This window comes from Lineus longissimus, chromosome 10, assembly GCF_910592395.1.
Source record: "Lineus longissimus chromosome 10, tnLinLong1.2, whole genome shotgun sequence".
NCBI classification, from domain to species: Eukaryota; Metazoa; Nemertea; class Pilidiophora; order Heteronemertea; family Lineidae; genus Lineus; species Lineus longissimus.
In genome coordinates, this window is record NC_088317.1 from 6,236,875 (window position 1) to 6,255,021 (window position 18,147).

An 18,147-nucleotide genomic window follows, 5' to 3' on the forward strand; every position below is an offset into this window, starting at 1 on the left:
GGAGTTGTGGCAAAGGACTTCAGCAATGTACCCAAAATGCATTTGTTACGCTTATCAGTTAATCACACACTCCAACGATTTTTGACAAGAACTCGAGTTTAGTAAAAATAAAATGTGTCTAGAGCGAGAAATCGGCCATTGTTAATTATGCGCATATTCAAATATGACGTCACTGCTCTCCGATTGGCTAATGTGTTGTAAAGTTTTCGGCTCGCCAAACAGGGTAGAATTTTTTTCTAGTTTGGCAACCCAGCTTGCCCAACTGGGTTGATTTTCAGTGATGTTCGGCCAGTGGCTCTCCAAACAGGGCAACAATGATGCCTGTCCCCCGAGCGGCTAATTCAAGTTTTATACCTAACATACTATTCATAACAGATAAATGCCAGTAAAACAACTTACGGTTCACGCATTTGCCTTGCTTCTCATCCCACTTCGTCTTGGCATCTGGACAACCTAGATAAGCGGTATCAGCAGAAAGAAGCTATTTTGAAAATTTGACGTTTGACACTTCAGTTTTAACGAGTGTATTACAATCATATTAGTACCCATGAGCCTGTTACAGATACAAAAATACGTAAATTTATCGGGAGCACATAAGGAAAAGCGAAATATAAGGAGAAACAATTATTTCATAGAGTTACAAGTTATTAGTTTATTAGTACTGTTATCTGATGATGCATTTTATAGTTTCAATTTCCTTTGGAAAAACATAATGCGCGTCGAAAGATTGACAGCCGGAAAGAAGGATTTTCTTCCAATATCTAAAGCCCTCAGTGATTTGTCGTTGACCTGTAAAACGGCACACTCACGTAGAATGCAAGCCTTCTTCTCATTGAACCATACAGTGGCTGGATCAGTGCATCCTGAAAATGCAAAAGCCCAATAACTGACTGCAAATTGACGATTCCCTCTTTCCTCACAAAACAACATGCATGTCCTAAGAAAATACCCGAGTGTGTACGTTCGTAATGCTACAACATGCATTTATCACTGGAACATTTGTTGAATGGATGTAACTAAATTGTCATCTTAATTTCTTCAAAGGGTAATAGATACTCACGGTCCATGCATTTAGCCCCCTTCCATTCTTTGTCAGCTGGACATCCTAGAGCAATGAGGGAAAGGATGCTTTTTACAAGTTGTCAATGCAACAAAAGGATGTACATGTAACCACAATTCTTTCATCGTTCTAAGTGACATGAGAATTCCTTAATTCAATTGATGGAGAATACCACGCGTGCATACACAGTCATGACTATAGTGAAGAGAAGGTTGATGTTATTCGCAGCCACTATGTACTACTTACTTGCAATGCATTGTTTCTGTGTTTCATCCCATTTGTCAGCAGCGGCACAACCTGAAGAACATGGAGGTCACGCACCTGTATTAAACCAATCAGCACGCGGTTGTACACGAAAATAATTCAGTTTGAAATGAATGCGTGGTCTCACCATACCAGTTGAATGGTATTTTATATAATTGTTCTTAAATTGAGAATAAGGTGTGTTTAAAATGGAGAAAATTATGAAGTTTCAGTCCAATTGGCGTACTTATGTGGTTTTGAGGCTCCATTCAATCTGTCGTGGTGAAAAAGCTGACTCGAGGGTTAAAAGCCGTTAAAAACCCCCCCCCCCCCCCCCTAACTTCAGACCCCCCAACCCTGAAATTAGCATGCATAAGAACGAAAATTTCATGGTTTGACAAGCTAGGATAGGTGTATTTTGCTTTGAAAGCGTTCCTCCGGGATTACTTCTCGGAAAAAGTTATGAGCATGTAGAAGGTACCGTTTTAAAGAGAAAACGGGTTAAAACTTTATTCCAGGTACGTCGCCTGGAGGAAAACAGGAGGTGAAATGAAAATCGGAATGCCACTGGAAGTAAGAGATAAGCAAATGAGATGCTCGTCGTGTCAAATGCAGACGTTTGATATAAGGATATTGAGTCGAGATCCTATCAGCATCATGCTGATAATGGCTGGACGATTTAAAACTTAAACGACAAAGTTCGAAATATTGATAGAACTTACGATCTGTACACTTCTTTCCCTTGTTATCCCATTCCTTGTGTTTCTCGCAGCCTGAAAAAATTATCAAAACAATCTAACCGGCGCAATGGGACAATATATTGTTCGGAGGCAATGCAGACCAAAGGTGACAATGTCCTCCGATTACGAGTAATTTCTTTACCTTTTTGTGGGTTTTGGATGCGTTCTTGTGTTTCTTAAGTATATGTAATATGCAGGGTTCCAGACTATTTTAACACCCCTAGCGAGTGAAAAACGGCAAAATCGGCTGCTCCGAATTCAAAATTTTAAATTTTCATGTTCCCAAGCCCTCCGCACCCCATTTCCAACTCTAAAACTGTTGATTTAGGTACCGACCAGCATATTACATATACTCTACACCCCCCAAAAAACCCACTAAAGTTCCTTAACACAAATTTTCTAAAAAAACCTAACTGATAAAGGGTTAAAATCAACTACTCACGCAAAAACGTTAATCCCCAGAGTCACTACAAACGATATCCAACATTTCTAACATTTCCAGGTTACACACAAATCAAAATATTTCGAGAAATAAAAAAACACCCCTCCCTAACATCATATATTTCACTAAAAGTCCTGCTCCGATCACACCACCGACAATAAAATACGGTAGGTGATAAAGTATGGAATTAGTGAAACCTTGGAAACACTGATAAACCTTGGAAACACTCCTTAAAATGCATAAAAACATGAAATAATGCCATTCGAACCTAACGTGGTTACGAATCAACATTTGGAGCTTATTCTTACATGATCAGATCGGAATTTTATGGTAATTTAGAAATCTGTCGCATATCCGATTCAATAGTCTATATTTTAGAACAACCCAGTTGTACCTCGCCTCCAGTGTACAGTACTGATCTTCCAAATATGGGAAGACACGCCACCACACACCCATAATATGGACCAATAGCGCTCCGCTTATAAATACGCCACCACCACGCGGGGCCTATTTGAACTACGGATCGGTCTGTTCATACAGGGTGATACAGAGAAAATTGGGGGCCTGTCATGCATTATGCATGGATAAGGTTGACGACTATGTCTAGGCCTAATTGTCTATGATTGACTGATATTTTATAACAAACGATGAATAAAAGAAGCCTAGTCATGTATGTTTATTACCGAAGTTTGCGGATGAAAATTTCCTTCGCCGTGAGCGATTTCTTACATCTTCCAGTACGCATCGAGGGATGCAGAGATCTTTGTGACGTCACCAGTTCTAAGCGGTTTTTTTATTCACGTGTGTGTTTGTCCTATGATCTCGTGCATCTAGTACCGAGCATAATACTTTATCGTCTATGGAATACAAAACAATCATAAAAACTAATTTTTGCTTCCATTGAAGAGAAATAAAATATTTTAACGACCACAGCGCATTGCCAATTGATGACGTCATCCTCCACATTAAAAATGTTGGCTTCTGAACTAACTGGCAAATTGCTATCAATAAAGTCAGCTGGGACGAGACTGTCAGTTGGGAGGGTATAAATCGTGGAAGGAACGCACCCGATTTCCCGCGCTATTTGCACAGTGATTCCATGGTTTACATTGAATATTACAAGGTTTATCAGTGTTTCCAAGGTTTCACTAATTCCATACTTTATCAACTACCGGTGGTAGTTGATAAAGCTTGGAATCAGTGAAACCTTGGAACCAGTGATAAACCTTGGAATCAGTCCTAAAAATGCATAAAAACATGAAATAATGCCATTGAAACCTAAGGTGGTTACGAATCAATATTTGGAGATTATTTTTACATGATCAGATCGGAATTTGACGGTAGTTTAGAAATCAGTCGCATATCCGATTCAACAATCTATATTTTAGAACAACCCAGTCATACCTCGCCTCCAGTGTACATTACTGATCTCCCAAATATGGGCATTCACGTCACGACACGCCCACCACACACCCATAATATGGACCAATCCGCTTACTACGCCACCACACGGGGCCTATCTGAGCTACGGAGCGGTGTGATCATACAGGGTGATACAGAGAAGATTGACTACATCATGCAGTACCGGCTGGCACTTATCCGTACATCACCTTATACATGACAAGAAACGTAGATGAAGGTTTATTACCGAAGGTTTTGGAAGGGTTTGGAGATGAAAAATGTGAACAAATTCCTTCGCTGTGAGCGATTTCGTACATCTTCATGTAGGCCTGCACATCGAGGGATGTAGATATCTTTTCGTGATGTCACCAGTTCTAAGCGGTTTTTTTTATTCACGTGTGTGTTTGTCCTATGATCTCATGCATCTAGTACCGAGCATAATACTTTATCGTCTATGGAATACAAAACAATCATAAAAACTAATTTTTGCTTCCATTGAAGAGAAATAAAATATTTTAACGACCACAGCGCATTGCCAATTGATGACGTCATCCTCCACATTAAAAATGTTGGCTTCTGAACTAACTGGCAAATTGCTATCAATAAAGTCAGCTGGGACGAGACTGTCAGTTGGGAGGGTATAAATCGTGGAAGGAACGCACCCGATTTCCCGCGCTATTTGCACAGTGATTCCATGGTTTACATTGAATATTACAAGGTTTATCAGTGTTTCCAAGGTTTCACTAATTCCATACTTTATCAACTACCAGCTGGTGTTCATTCTTTGATAATTTTTCCGTTAATACGATCCATCCTTTTTTTCTTTAGCTCACTGGAACGCTTTCCTAATTCACAAGACCAGGCAATTTGCTTAGGCGATCTTTGTTTAGGCTGTTACATCTTTCCCTTGGGAGTTGTTCGTAGTTTCCTGTTGTCCACTTGGGAGTTGTTCGTAGTTTCCTGTTGTCCACTTGGGAGTTGTTCGTAGTTTCCTGTTGTCCACTCTGCATTTATTTCCCGAAAATTTGCTGTATATGTTGACTCTCGCTGTGTGTTCTTCTCGCTACTTCCCACGCTACAATTGCTGAGAGTGAGTAAACTAGTTGTGGCTACGGCCATAAGAGCTCCCAATTTCAAACTGAGAAAACCAGTCCACCTGTCCAGCTCATTCATCACAATGTAATCATTTCTAAGATCCTCATACAGATTATCTCTGTCACAATTCGGTAAAATCCACCCAGCTCGGGAGGAATAAGCTTCGATGGCCATTTTGCTAAATGTGTCACTAACTCTGGAGGATAAGCTGCTTTGATAAATCCTGTGATACTTAAAAATTTCATTTTCTGACATATAGTCAAGATCGTTAAAAGTGAATTGCTTCCCAGTGAATTCTTCTGTCTTTCCAGTGGCAACTAAAACCTCTAGATCCCCCTTTGCGCGTGTACCTTGTTCGGACAATACTTCACTAGGGGGTTACTGGATTTTGACTGGGGGTTACACTAGTTTGTTGCCTAGTCTGATTTTAAATTATCTTTAGTTGATAGTTGTGTGTCTGCTAGTCTGACTGCTAGTAGGTATTGAGGACACTATGGCATCTATCAAATCTTTGCTGGACTCTCTGCTATGCGTTTCTCTGCCAAGCGATTCTCTGCTAAGAGTTTCTCTACTATGCGATTCTCTGCACATTTAAGAACTAAAAATTCTCTTGGAAATTCCAAACGTAAAATCAGTTTTGATGACCAATTTTTTCTTAAGAGATCTAAAATTTCATCCCTTTCACTTTTGGAAATTATGTTGTTTTCCAGTAATGCTACCTTCATTGAGTCTTCGTCTTTGTTAAAAAACAGTATCAACATACGAATGTTTTCCCTAAAATCCTTCACAATAGAGTTGTATTTTTGAATCAAAACCCAAGTAGTGATTCCATAATGCCTTCCTGAAAATGCCAAGTTACAAAGCCTGCTTGATTTTCTCTTACTGTCATGCAAATTGGCACAGTCATCAATGATGAAAAGTGTGTTTGAACCTTTGTAAACTTCCATGGGAGCAGGTAATGATTTATTCAGATTATTCTTAACAATATTGGGATCAATAATAATGAGATTTTTATCTTTGAAAACCCACTCTCGGTTATATGTCTTATTGTGTTCAAAGGTTGGACAAAAGAGAATGATGTTTTCAAAATTTCCTTTGTAGTAAGTCTCCAACAAATCTAAGACGAAGTGAGTTTTTCCACAATTTGTGCAGCCAGAAATAATGGCATTGAAAGGTTCGTAAATAAACAATGATGAGCTAGCAGTAGATAATGTCATTTATCAAAGGGATTTATTTCATTGGGATCTGCGGTATGAGACCATTATCGTATAGATATTCCGGAGAAAAATTACCAAGAGTAACAACCAGACCAAGTTTTAGAAACTCATTGATATCGGCCTGGCTGGGATCTCCAATTTTCATTTTTAAAATTATTCTCATCACAATGCTGTAACCTACCGTAATTCAAGACAAAACAAAACTTCTATAAAGCGTATTCACAATATCTTTCTTGTCAATTGTCTCCATTTATAAACCGCAAAATTAACCTAATTCATTACGCTCACGATTTGAGAATTTGTGACCCGTCTCAGCGAAACCCGGCGCTTGTCGCGCAGAAGATGAGCCTAAATGACATCAGGAGATAATGGAAGAAATTGATGTGCTCATATTTCACAAAAGGCAGACAACAGAGAAATGAACAAACAGTCCGCCTCAACCTGCCAAGCTCAGAGCGACATGCGCCTACTTTTGCTGTGACGGGTCACATTTTGAACATTTAACTGTGTGTCTGAAACAATAAATATTTGCATTTTGTACGGGCCTTTAGTCCCATCTTTTGTGATAGCCAACTGAATTCCATCTTTTGTGTTTTGCAAAGCTATTCCACTTCCATGCAAATTATTGTCCTCCGTGGTTCTCAGATCAAGCCACAACCCAAAATAGTTCTCATCACCGTAATACTTTTCAAGAGTTAAATTACAGTTGTGTGTTTTCTTAATATCTTCGGCCATGAAATGTTTTTTCGCTTCTTCCCATTGATCTAACAATCTCATATTATATAGTATATTTTATATTTATATATTTTATATGGTTTATTAGCCACTTCCTCGATCGTAACTTTCAAATTTGAAATTCCTGGGTTTTCGAATTTTTCACTGTCTCTTTCGCCGTCGTTATGTGAGGTTACAAATAGTAACAAAATTCCTTGGATGGATCTTTTTGGAAAATTGATATTTTCATTAATTATTTTTTCGTTTGTTTCCACGTTTATTATCTTAAAATGATCTATCCAATCGTAAAATACCGAAAATCCAGAATTATGATTAATTTGTAATTGCCCCTGCAACTCTTTCATCTGTAACAGTGTCATATTCCATACATATATTTTTCAATTGATAATTCATATTCGCAGTTGTGGTTGTGAAAATTACATCCTCTTTTGGCGCCAAGGTCATGCTGAATATAACGTCCTCCTGAATGGGAAATTTGTAAAACGGAGCGTGGGTTGAGAGCAAATCAAAGTCAATTGGGATTTTGTATTTATTGTCAAAAACTTCTTTCAAAGTCTTCTCATTGCTGGTGTCCCCGGTGATGTCAGCCAAAGCTACCCCGGATCTAAGCTGTCTGAGGTTAATGCTTTGGATTCCCTGAAATACTCGATTGTCTCTTTCTTCATTGGACAGCCATAGGTCTTTGTAGGTGGCATACAAATTATAGTTATCTATTTCGAGAAGGTTTTCAGTCCCCCACTTAACATTCAGTTTTGAAATAATATTTCTCCCTAAATTATTTACTACAGAATATTTGCTATTTCCTGAGATAATAACATCCGCCGACAGATAAACACTACCAGGTACGAAGAAGGTATTATTATTTAACTTTGGAATCTTCACATACAGAGTTTCCTTTGGTTGTGTCGACGATGGGTTGTGAGTGATAACGTGATGGTGACGTTCAGCTTTCAAACCTAGTTGAACGCAATTGCTTCTTTGGGTGTTTAACACTTTTCCAGTTGCCATTTATTTAGGAAGATTTTTTCTTCCCCCTAAACGTTTTTACCCCTTCGAATAAACCATAGATTATTGAACTTACAACAACGAGCAATAAAATTATAAGATGCTCCGCCAGAAAACCAACAACTGCCCCAACTGATTTCAGAATGAATGACATGATCGAACCTATCATTACCGGCAGAGCTGCGGCCGATTTCTTAGGCAATTCTTTTAACCAATTAGCAAATTTCTTTAATCCATTTTTACCCTATCTGGGATATCTGATTATGGTTTTGGTCCGGGAGGGGGATTAGGAGGTTTTTTTGTTGATCTCAAAGAATTACTAATAAGACCTAAGGTTGTGAAAAACACTACTATCGCAGCTACAAATGCTCCAATAGTTGGGCCATCCAATTTTAAGAATAATTTCAATCTATCTTTCAGAGGTATTTTTGAGTCTGGTTTTTTCAAAACATCTTTAATCAAACGTTTCATTCTGCTTGTGCTCCTTTCCATTTCTCTGCCCAACTCAAATACTTTTTGACGCTCTTCGTCCAGTTGGCCTTTTACTTTATCTAGTTCCTCTTTAACTTTATCAATTTCTTCTTTTAATTCTTGGTTTTCTTCAACCTCTTCGGTCACACCTATTAATTAATCTCGCTGTAGATTTTCAAGTCTCTTTACGTATTCTTTCAACTTCCACTCCAATTCCACTTTCTTATCTTCTAGATCTTCCAGCTGTATATCTTTCGTCGCCTTTACAGTGGCTAAATCATCCCCCGCCCATTTTAACGCTCTGACTTCCCTCATTACATTTTCACTAAGTCCCAAATCTATCAATTCTTTATCAGTAGCATCAATTAACATATAAAGTGTTTTACCAGGTTTACCAACAATATTCGCTACAAAACTGTTCTCCACAATGTTTGTTTCCGGCGGGTTATTGTTTGCTGATGCGGATGACTCAAATGGTTTGGGTTGCATTTCTATTTCTTCATCGGGGGGGGGGGGGGGCGGGGGGGGGCGGGGGGGGGGGTTAGTAGTTTGATTAGAGATTTATGTACTATAGATTTATAGTTGTTTTTGGCAGAAGAAGGAGCATAACATTTTCCATTTCTTCTGGTGAGGATGATAAGTGTTCCTTTGTGTCTGAAAAACATTTGATTTGGAATTTTACTGTATCTTGGATTCAATTTTAAAAGTTTACGTATACCAGCATTTGTGTAATTCCACTTTGTTCCTTCTAAAGCACCCCTATCTTTTTCAGTTGCAAGTCTACCAACTTTTCTTATTGATGTTGTATTAGTAGTTTGATTAGAGATTTATGTACTATAGATTTATAGTTGTTTTTGGCAGAAGAAGGAGCATAACATTTTCCATTTCTTCTGGTGAGGATGATAAGTGTTCCTTTGTGTCTGAAAAACATTTGATTTGGAATTTTACTGTATCTTGGATTCAATTTTAAAAGTTTACGTATACCAGCATTTGTGTAATTCCACTTTGTTCCTTCTAAAGCACCCCTATCTTTTTCAGTTGCAAGTCTACCAACTTTTCTTATTGATGTTGTATTAGTAGTTTGATTAGAGATTTATGTACTATAGATTTATAGTTGTTTTTGGCAGAAGAAGGAGCATAAAATTTTCCATTTCTTCTGGTGAGGATGATAAGTGTTCCTTTGTGTCTGAAAAACATTTGATTTGGAATTTTACTGTATCTTGGATTCAATTTTAAAAGTTTACGTATACCAGCATTTGTGTAATTCCACTTTGTTCCTTCTAAAGCACCCCTAATATCTTTTTCAGTTGCAAGTCTACTAACTTTTCTTATTGATGTTGTATTTGAAAAGCATGTTCTCGTAGGTAACGGTTCATATGACCCAACACTGGTATTGAATTCTGTATCATCTGGCTCCTTGAAACTAGTTTCAGATGTTGGTTCTAATTCATTTCGAATTTCTGTTCGATTTAGTTCATCCATTTCAAAGTCTTCACCTCCGCCATCAGTCATTTAGATTAATTAAAATATACTAAGAGGTTAAATTTTACTTTTTTATTTCCCCCCTTAAACAGGTAGCTGCCATATAAAAGGTGTGGGTTGGGACGAGGCTGGCTTTTGCCAGTAAGATATTTTTGAATTCAGAGCTCCTGCCATTTGGGCCAGTTTATTCAAAATTACAAGAGTTTGAAAAGGCAGTTTTCAATGAAAAGTTGATACATTATTCATGAAGTTTCATGAAAGCCATATGCCCACTTAGGGTTTATGAGATGGTCTATTTGTCGGAGAAATTAGGTGGGAAAGATTTGTAACTGAAAATTTGCTTCATTAATAATGCATAAATGTACTATGTGATAGACAGTTTGAGGTATGATTGGCATGTGGTAAGGCTAAATATGGACATTGTAAACAAAAGCATGTGACTGTTGTGCAGGAAAATTAGTCCCCTGAAAAAGCATGCAAAATATCCCAAAAAAATGTGGAAAGGGGCCTACTTTTCATTGGGGGTAGTCCAGATGTATTCCATGATTTATATTCCACCAAAACATGTTATTATTCACCTATTTATATTATTTACCTTTATGTTCAATGTTATGAAATATCCACTTCAATCATGTTAATCCACTTGCTTTGCATCACATAAAACTAGTGTACTCCTTCACTTAATTCAACACAAAAAAAGTCAAATCTAAATCTAAATCCACAATAAATGATTGTTTAATCCATAGAAGAATTAATGCCAATGATGGCCAACATAGGGAATTCCTGGAGGGTTCGGATACAGTCCCCTAACCAATGTGATAACACAATCAGGGATAATTTCCCGGTCACTGGTACAGCTCCAAACAGTCTCATCTTCACCCATATTTTGCAAACTCCTCTGCTTTTTTTGAAGATAGCGATAATCCATCCATGCAGCCCTGTCCTTGAGCATCTTCCAATACCTCTTATAAAAACCCTTTCTCAAAGTATTGTTTTTTTTCTTCGCTGCTTGACCAGCACCCAACCATCTGGGATGTTTGGTGGTGACACAAGGACGACAGTAACAGAGTGTACACTCTTCACTGGCAAGGTCCGGCAGAATAAATCCATTCTCTCTTTCTTCATCGTGTCCACCTTGATTTACAGGGTCCAAGGGAGCCACATTGTTCCCAGCATCGCTGTCATGATCGTCTGAGCTATCCTCCATGTTAGGTCCATCAACTGTAGATGATGATGATGGCACAGGTTCAACAACATCCTGGACTGATTCAGTTCTGATACATTGTATCCCTTTATCCACCATTTGTGGTTCTGCTTCCACTAAGTCCATCCCATGAAAAGTGAAAATACCTCTTATCAATTCCCTTTCTTCCTCTGTGACATAAATTTGGTATAGCAATTTTTGAGACATGGCAAAAAAGTTAGCATTCAAAGACTGGCTCTAGTCTAAGTGTGTGAGAAAAATCAGAGTCAGCAATTTCATCTACCTAACCCGAGCAATAGAATTGTCCTGAGTCAAGGGGGGATAGGTAGGCCTAATATAGGACTCAGATTGCTATGTATAGAAACTTTGTATCCATTGCTTCCAAATATCTGACCAAAAATTGAATCTCTTTTTCTTTTTGATTTCTCGTCCCACCATTCGCCTTGGATTTCTAGAGTCCTTTTCCAGCACAGTGGACGTCACCTCGCTGTCTTGGTGCTCATTCCAGTCCAGGACTGACAAGTTGGTTCGGATTTGGTAGTTGGCCCTTTCGAATACGATTCTTTTGTTGTGATATTGGAGCAGAGAATTATTAAAACTTTCGACATAATGCGTATCCCTGCATCCAATGTAAAGATGCGGTGATTTATAAACCAACAGACTGTGAAGATACTTCTTGAGGGCTGCCTCTGCAGGGGCTGAAGATATTTCTCGCTTGCTGGGTTCATAGTCATGATCAGACCGACATGGGGACTCCTGATGACAATTGGCATGATTGTTCTTATAGTGCTCAATCACATTATCTATGCTGGCTTTTAGTCTTTCTGTGTCCCCCTCACAGCGTTTGATGCACCAATATATATGAGTTTTTACAGATGCTGACTTATCTGCCAAGTCAACAAACCAAGACCTTCCTTCTAAATATTTCCTCCCCTTTGTCAGTTTCGCCATTCCTTTGGCCACACCCTTTGTCATATGCCAGGTATCTAAAGAAGTAACGGTTGGGGAGCGTTCCACACGGACAAACTTAGTGATCGAGGCATTGTTATCATGTGAATGCACTCTGATTGGGACACTCTCTCTGTCAAAATATTCATAGATCCTCCGTGTTCCCACCATTTCGTGCCTTTGAGTGATTGGATCGTCATCTTTGAAATTACCTCATTCTGTAGGACCTTATGCGTCTTTTCGCCCAGGCAGACAACATCAGTAAAGCGGGCATTTTTTCGCCAACAATGTCTAGCGTCAGTAGCAATGTCAATACCATCCAAGCCGGTACTTTCAACAGAAGCAGCAATTTCTTCCAACAAAGCATCTGATTTTGACTCCTTCACAACTCCATCCGTGACAGGAAGATACGAATCTTGGAATTTAGTAAGTGTCTTGTCTCCCATTTTTCCAATGTCAGCTGCATCACATATACGTTCATACTGATTCGGCAGGATTCCTGAGACAAAGTAACTATGGGCCATCCTTAGATTCACCGTAAATTTGCCTCCTTCCACATGGGGTGAAGTCGTCCAATATATGTTGTGTTTGCCTGTTTGGCAAGTGACATGAAATAGACCGACATGGCCATCTCTTGCAGTTTTTTCCTCCCGGACTGCCATTTTTGATGTACATGTCCTGTGGTGCAAGCAAACTCTGTCCAACAAATTGTCCAAAGATTGAACTGTCATTAAATATATTGGTGATTTGGTTTCATTCTTCTGGCAGTATTGGGAAGAAGTGCCACTAGGTTCACTTTGGCATTTATCAGTTGATGATGATGATGCATCTTCGTTGTCCCCCTCAAACGTGTTGTGCAGTTTATAAAAATCGACAAGTTCCTTCAAAAGCTGGTAATTGGTTATCTTTGAGGCAGTTCCTCCACCAAGATGTCTTTTTATGCCGTCTATGTCATCAAATAGGTTGACTTTTTCGTTTTCAGAATTCGCCTTGAATTCTAAGCATCCCCGAACGATAAATGATGTCTTCTGGCTTTTTTCCTTCCTCTTTCGGACTTTCGAAGGACTGTCAGATGGGAATCTCTTCCTTGGGTTCTCCAAACGCTCCTTTTCTCTCGATCTTACAGGTACAGGAATTGGTGACGGATGTTCATTTGACGACCCTCCAGCAACTGATGCTGAACTCAGACTTTGAAAGTTTTCTTGTTCAGCCATTGTAAGATTCAGCTTTGATACACAGCCTACTATTGCATTATGTTTTCAAAGAATTACCTTTCTCCCCATCTCAAAATAAGGGATGGACTCTCCCAATCCTTCCTGCACCCTGATGTACTCAAAAACTGTTATAGTAGCACTTCAAAGACCTTTGGCATCTGGCAAAACCATCCCAATCCCATTTTCCCCCAGTAACACACTTTGCCAGCTATCATTTGACTTCCTCAGGTCAAGAGTGCAATGAACTATAAATGATCTATCACCCCACCACCTCCAAGGAAGGGGGTGTATCATAGAAAATGACTGAAAGACACCAGGATACAGGTATCACCAAGATAGGATGCACATCACCAAAACCTGAGATGACCCCTCAAAAACTCAAGAGTCTGTGGGCTAATACTGTACCAGGATATCTCATGTGGAAGACTATCACATAACAGATTCTGCACATTGCCCTTGGTCATAAACCACAAATAAAACACAAATACTATGTGTGTGAAGAGATGAATTTTATCCAGGAAGTGCACCAAAACCACGTTGTATTTCGTTACGAGTGACGTAGCAACCTATTTATACCTATCACCAAGACCTAAATACTGCCCACTCCGCTCAGCAGGATATCTACCTGGGAATACATTAACTCGTGGCCTGGCCACTAGCGGTACGTGTTTAACAGCTTTTACACCTTCAATTAAACCATATATTATTGAACTAACAACAATCATCACTAGGATGATAACATTTCAGCCAGAAAACTAACAACAGCACCTACTGATTTCAGGATGAGTGAAACAATAGATCCAATAATACCCGGAAGAGCTACAATTGATTTCTTAGCTAATTCTTTAAGCCACCGAGCAAATTTCTTGAGTCCTTCCTTTACTCTATTTTTAATGCTTGGTTCTGGTTTTAGAGGGTTCGGATTAGACCCAGCTGTCAATCTAATGGAATTACCAATAGTCAATCCTACAGTGGTTAGTATCATAGTGAGTGAAGTTACTAAAGTACCAATTTTCACACCTTCCAATTTCAAGAGTAATTTTATTCTTCCTTTCAGAGCAATCTTTGAATCTGTTTTTTTCAGAACATATTTCCATATTCTATTCAAGTTTTCCCTTTGTGATTCATATTCATTTTCAATTTCTTTGTCTATTGCTTCCTTTATTTCCTGTTTCTTCTCGGGGTCACTCTCCTTCTCGTACTGCTCATCAAACCGTTCAATCTTATTTCTAAGTTTGGTTATACTATTCTCCACCTCTTTCATTTTGGGGGTTACTTTCTTAATTTCTCTAGAGTCTAATAATTCTTCTAATTCTTGATCAGTTGCATTAGATACTACCGCAATTAATTCTTCAAGGAGATTTACTGAATCATAATTTCCATCATCACTGTTAACTGTATCTTCAAATTGATTTACTTCATTTGATCTCTGCTCTGTTGGTCTTCTGACTGGTTTCGGAGATGAAGGTCATAACTCATGAACAGTCTCATGCGTATTAATTTGTTCTTTGGTATTATTATTGGAGTGCTTGCTCCCGTTGGATTTCGTTCAGGAGGTGGAGGTCGTAATCCAGGAACAGTCTCCTGCGTATGTTCTGGTGGATCCGATTCATTTACTCTTTGTTTTGTTCCAACAATAGACACATCTTTTGTGGGGTTTAAATAATGGCTCATTTCACTTAATTTGCCCACGACTGACTTTCCACCAGCAAACTTATTAATTTCAGATTTGTTTAGAAGATTTCCTTCTTTATTCGTTATCTTAACCTAAACTAGTTCTCCTTTGCTACTCCGACCAACCATGAATAGTACATCCTCAAAAAGAAATTGTATATCGGGTGGGTTTATTTTTAAAATAACATGTTCATTAATATTCTTAACTTCATATCCCGTAAAAATGAGTTTTTCCAATTCCTTTAAACGTCCTTTTGTAAACCTAAAGTTTTTAGTTTTTTTTGAAACCACTGGAATTTAGAATTTTCCTTTTTATTTTTTCTTTATCCTTCACATCCGAAATAATCCACAATTCATTTTTTATTTTTTTAGATATTATTTCAATTCCTTTTGACCAGTCAACATTCGGATTATTATAGTCCAAATTTGTGGGGTCATCAGATAAATTACTATCAGAACTAGATGATGAGTTGTAAGATGTATCCACATCATTAGCATCAACATTAGAATCTTCAGGGGAATCAGAACTAAAAGGGGGATCATAATTAACAGGTACATCATCTTCGGGAGGGTTGTCACGTCCGCCATCAGCCATTAAGATTAGTTAAAATACCAAATTAAAATGACAACTCCACCGGCCACTGCTGATAAAATAAATTTAATGTTTTAATGATCGGTAAAAAAACTTTTTTTTTATTTCCCTACTTAATGTTTTTTCCCGCGTAAGTGGTGCTAATTGTTCCGGAGGCCGGCGCTCCTAGGGGGTCTTTTTATCCACCAAGCTTCGCAACACTCTGTGCGCTTTCAATTTGTAAGTCTTTACGGGCGGGCCTTTCATTAAAGGAGGTGTAGTATTCTTTTTGCGGTTGATATCATTTTTCCCAATACTCATTAATGACGGCGCTATCAAAATATTATTGTTGTAATTCATGATGTTCCCGATTTTTAAAACCATGTTGGACCCAATGATGTATAAACCTGGGGCAATTACATGATCCAATCTGGTGTGGGTTTCGGCAATTGATTTTTGATACCTTTGAATTGAGGTAGGAATGTCGGCGTGTTTGTTGATTGAGTCTTTTAAAAGTTTGGTAAATTCTTTCTGGGCATCAAATTCAGTTCCTGTTGCTCCCGTAATTGGGGTTCTGGTGAGTGCTTGGGACCCTAGTATGCAGTAAACATATGTTCGGACAGAATCGTTAAGTCGCTCGATACCGGGGTTTGAGAAGCCAGATGATTTAAAAATCATGAATTGTTGATATGTTTGGCAGTGGTTCTCTTTGATAACGTCAAAAACATTTTTATGCTGATTAACATGCCACTTAATGAAAGTATCTGGATATTTGAAGGTAGCCATTCCAGCATCCCAATCTGCTGTAAACATTGGAGGCATTTTAGTTTCGTGAACCTGTATGGCATGATATATGTTGCAATATTCAATAAAAATATTTTTCATGCAATATTGATTTTTGTTCATTCATCGTTTCATTTTTGATGCAATGTTACACTTTTGTATGCAATGTTAACATTTCCATTCAATGTGTGTTCATATTTGAGGCAATGTTACATTTCTTTATGCAATGTTTACTCGATAATTGTTCATTCAATATTTCTTATTAGATGCAATAATTCACTTTTTTCATGCAATAATGTTCAAATTTTCATTCGATAGTTGCCCTGATAATTGATCATTCAATGTTTCGTATTCGATTCAATGTTTCTCTTTTTTATGCAATAACGATTTCTAAATTTCATAAAATGATCATGTCATATTTGGCAATTATTCATTCAATGTTGGCCGAAACCTTTTCATTCAATATTTTGCGAAAATATTTATGCGAAAACTGCGTTGTGGGTAAATTTAGAAACGCGGACGCTGATTGGCTAATCTCGTGACGGGGAATAAGACAGCTCCATTGTTGTGTACATGCTGTCAATGGCTGTATGAATGAGACCAAACCATACAATTGTGATTGTCATGACAGCCTCCCTCCAAGCTCGAGCATATTAAACGACTTTGGAAAAAGTTGTGTACAATGTGCTAGTGGTACATATCGCTCCTATTCCACTACACGAGATTAGCCAATCAGTGTCTTCGTTTCTAATATTACCCACAATGCAGTTTTCGCATAAATATTTTCACAGATTATTGAAAGAAAAAGGTTGCGCCAACATTGAATGAATAATTGCCAAATATTGCATGAAAATTTAATCGTAATTGCATGAAGAAAATTGAAAACATTGCATCAAATATAAAACTTTGAATTCATATTATCGAATGAGAATTTGAACATTGAATGAAAAAAGTGAAACATTGCATCAAATATGAAACATTGAATGAACAATCATCGAGTAAACATTGCATAAAGAAATGTAACATTGCATCAAATATGAACACACATTGAATGGAAATTTTAACATTGCATAAAAAAGTGTAACATTGCATCAAAAATGAAACGATGAATGAACAAAAATCAATATTGCATGAAAAATATTTTTATTGAATATTGCAACATATATCATGCCATAAACCTGCATCAGGAAAAAAAACATTTTTGAGTCATTTATGTAGTAACCAGGATCTGTGATGTTGGGATTATAGTCTGGAACACTCCAAGAAGTCCATCCGTCAAAAACCGAAAACTCATACTCGTCTTTTAAACCAAACTCGCTCAGCAACTCTCCCGGCTTTCTCCGGTTAATACCATTATTTGTTTCATTAAAATTTATTTCTCCTGGACTGGGGATCTGTAAATTTTTTATAATTTTACAAATCTGGTAATATGTGTGGAATCTATAAAACGATCTGATCATTGGAATTTTGTGGTTCAAGTGTTTGTTAACCGAAACCCCACAGCCGATTGTTGCAAACCACACTGCCATGTTAAATTGATTCGGGTAAAACGACAATGGGTTTTTTTCCAGTCGCAAACAATCTGATCTATTTTTCAAACGTAAAAACCCCGAAGTTATATTACTTTCTTTTATTTTGAAAAAGTCGTCATCACTAATATAAACCGCAAAATTAAAAAAGTCATAATCAATAGTCTTCTTGTGTTTTGTCGCCAGCAGATAGTACATAATTTATTTAAGCGAAATAGGGAGGAGCCGAAGGGATTACTGAATGGATTACTGGTGAATAATAATTGTAATCATAATTTACTGTGGCTTGATTTTTTCCAACATTTCCGTTTTGGCAATTTTTTTCCCCTGCTC

At 37.8% G+C, this 18,147-nt stretch overlaps 2 protein-coding genes across 2 annotated transcripts in view; one reads left to right on the forward strand and one right to left on the reverse strand.

Annotated features, from left to right (window-relative positions):
• The window catches only part of LOC135494239 (Na(+)/H(+) exchanger beta-like), a 333,142-nt gene that overhangs the window by 225,106 nt on the left and 89,889 nt on the right, over nucleotides 1-18,147 (forward strand). The window lies entirely within an intron of this gene.
• LOC135494236 (zonadhesin-like) overlaps nucleotides 1-18,147 on the reverse strand; it is a 46,547-nt gene that overhangs the window by 6,038 nt on the left and 22,362 nt on the right. The window contains exons 19-23 of the mRNA XM_064782082.1: nucleotides 2,026-2,076; nucleotides 1,307-1,357; nucleotides 1,061-1,105; nucleotides 810-863; nucleotides 400-453 (exon numbers count right to left, since the gene is read on the reverse strand). Coding sequence (XP_064638152.1) covers nucleotides 400-453; nucleotides 810-863; nucleotides 1,061-1,105; nucleotides 1,307-1,357; nucleotides 2,026-2,076 — 255 coding nt within the window. The remainder of the gene's footprint in view (nucleotides 1-399; nucleotides 454-809; nucleotides 864-1,060; nucleotides 1,106-1,306; nucleotides 1,358-2,025; nucleotides 2,077-18,147) is intronic.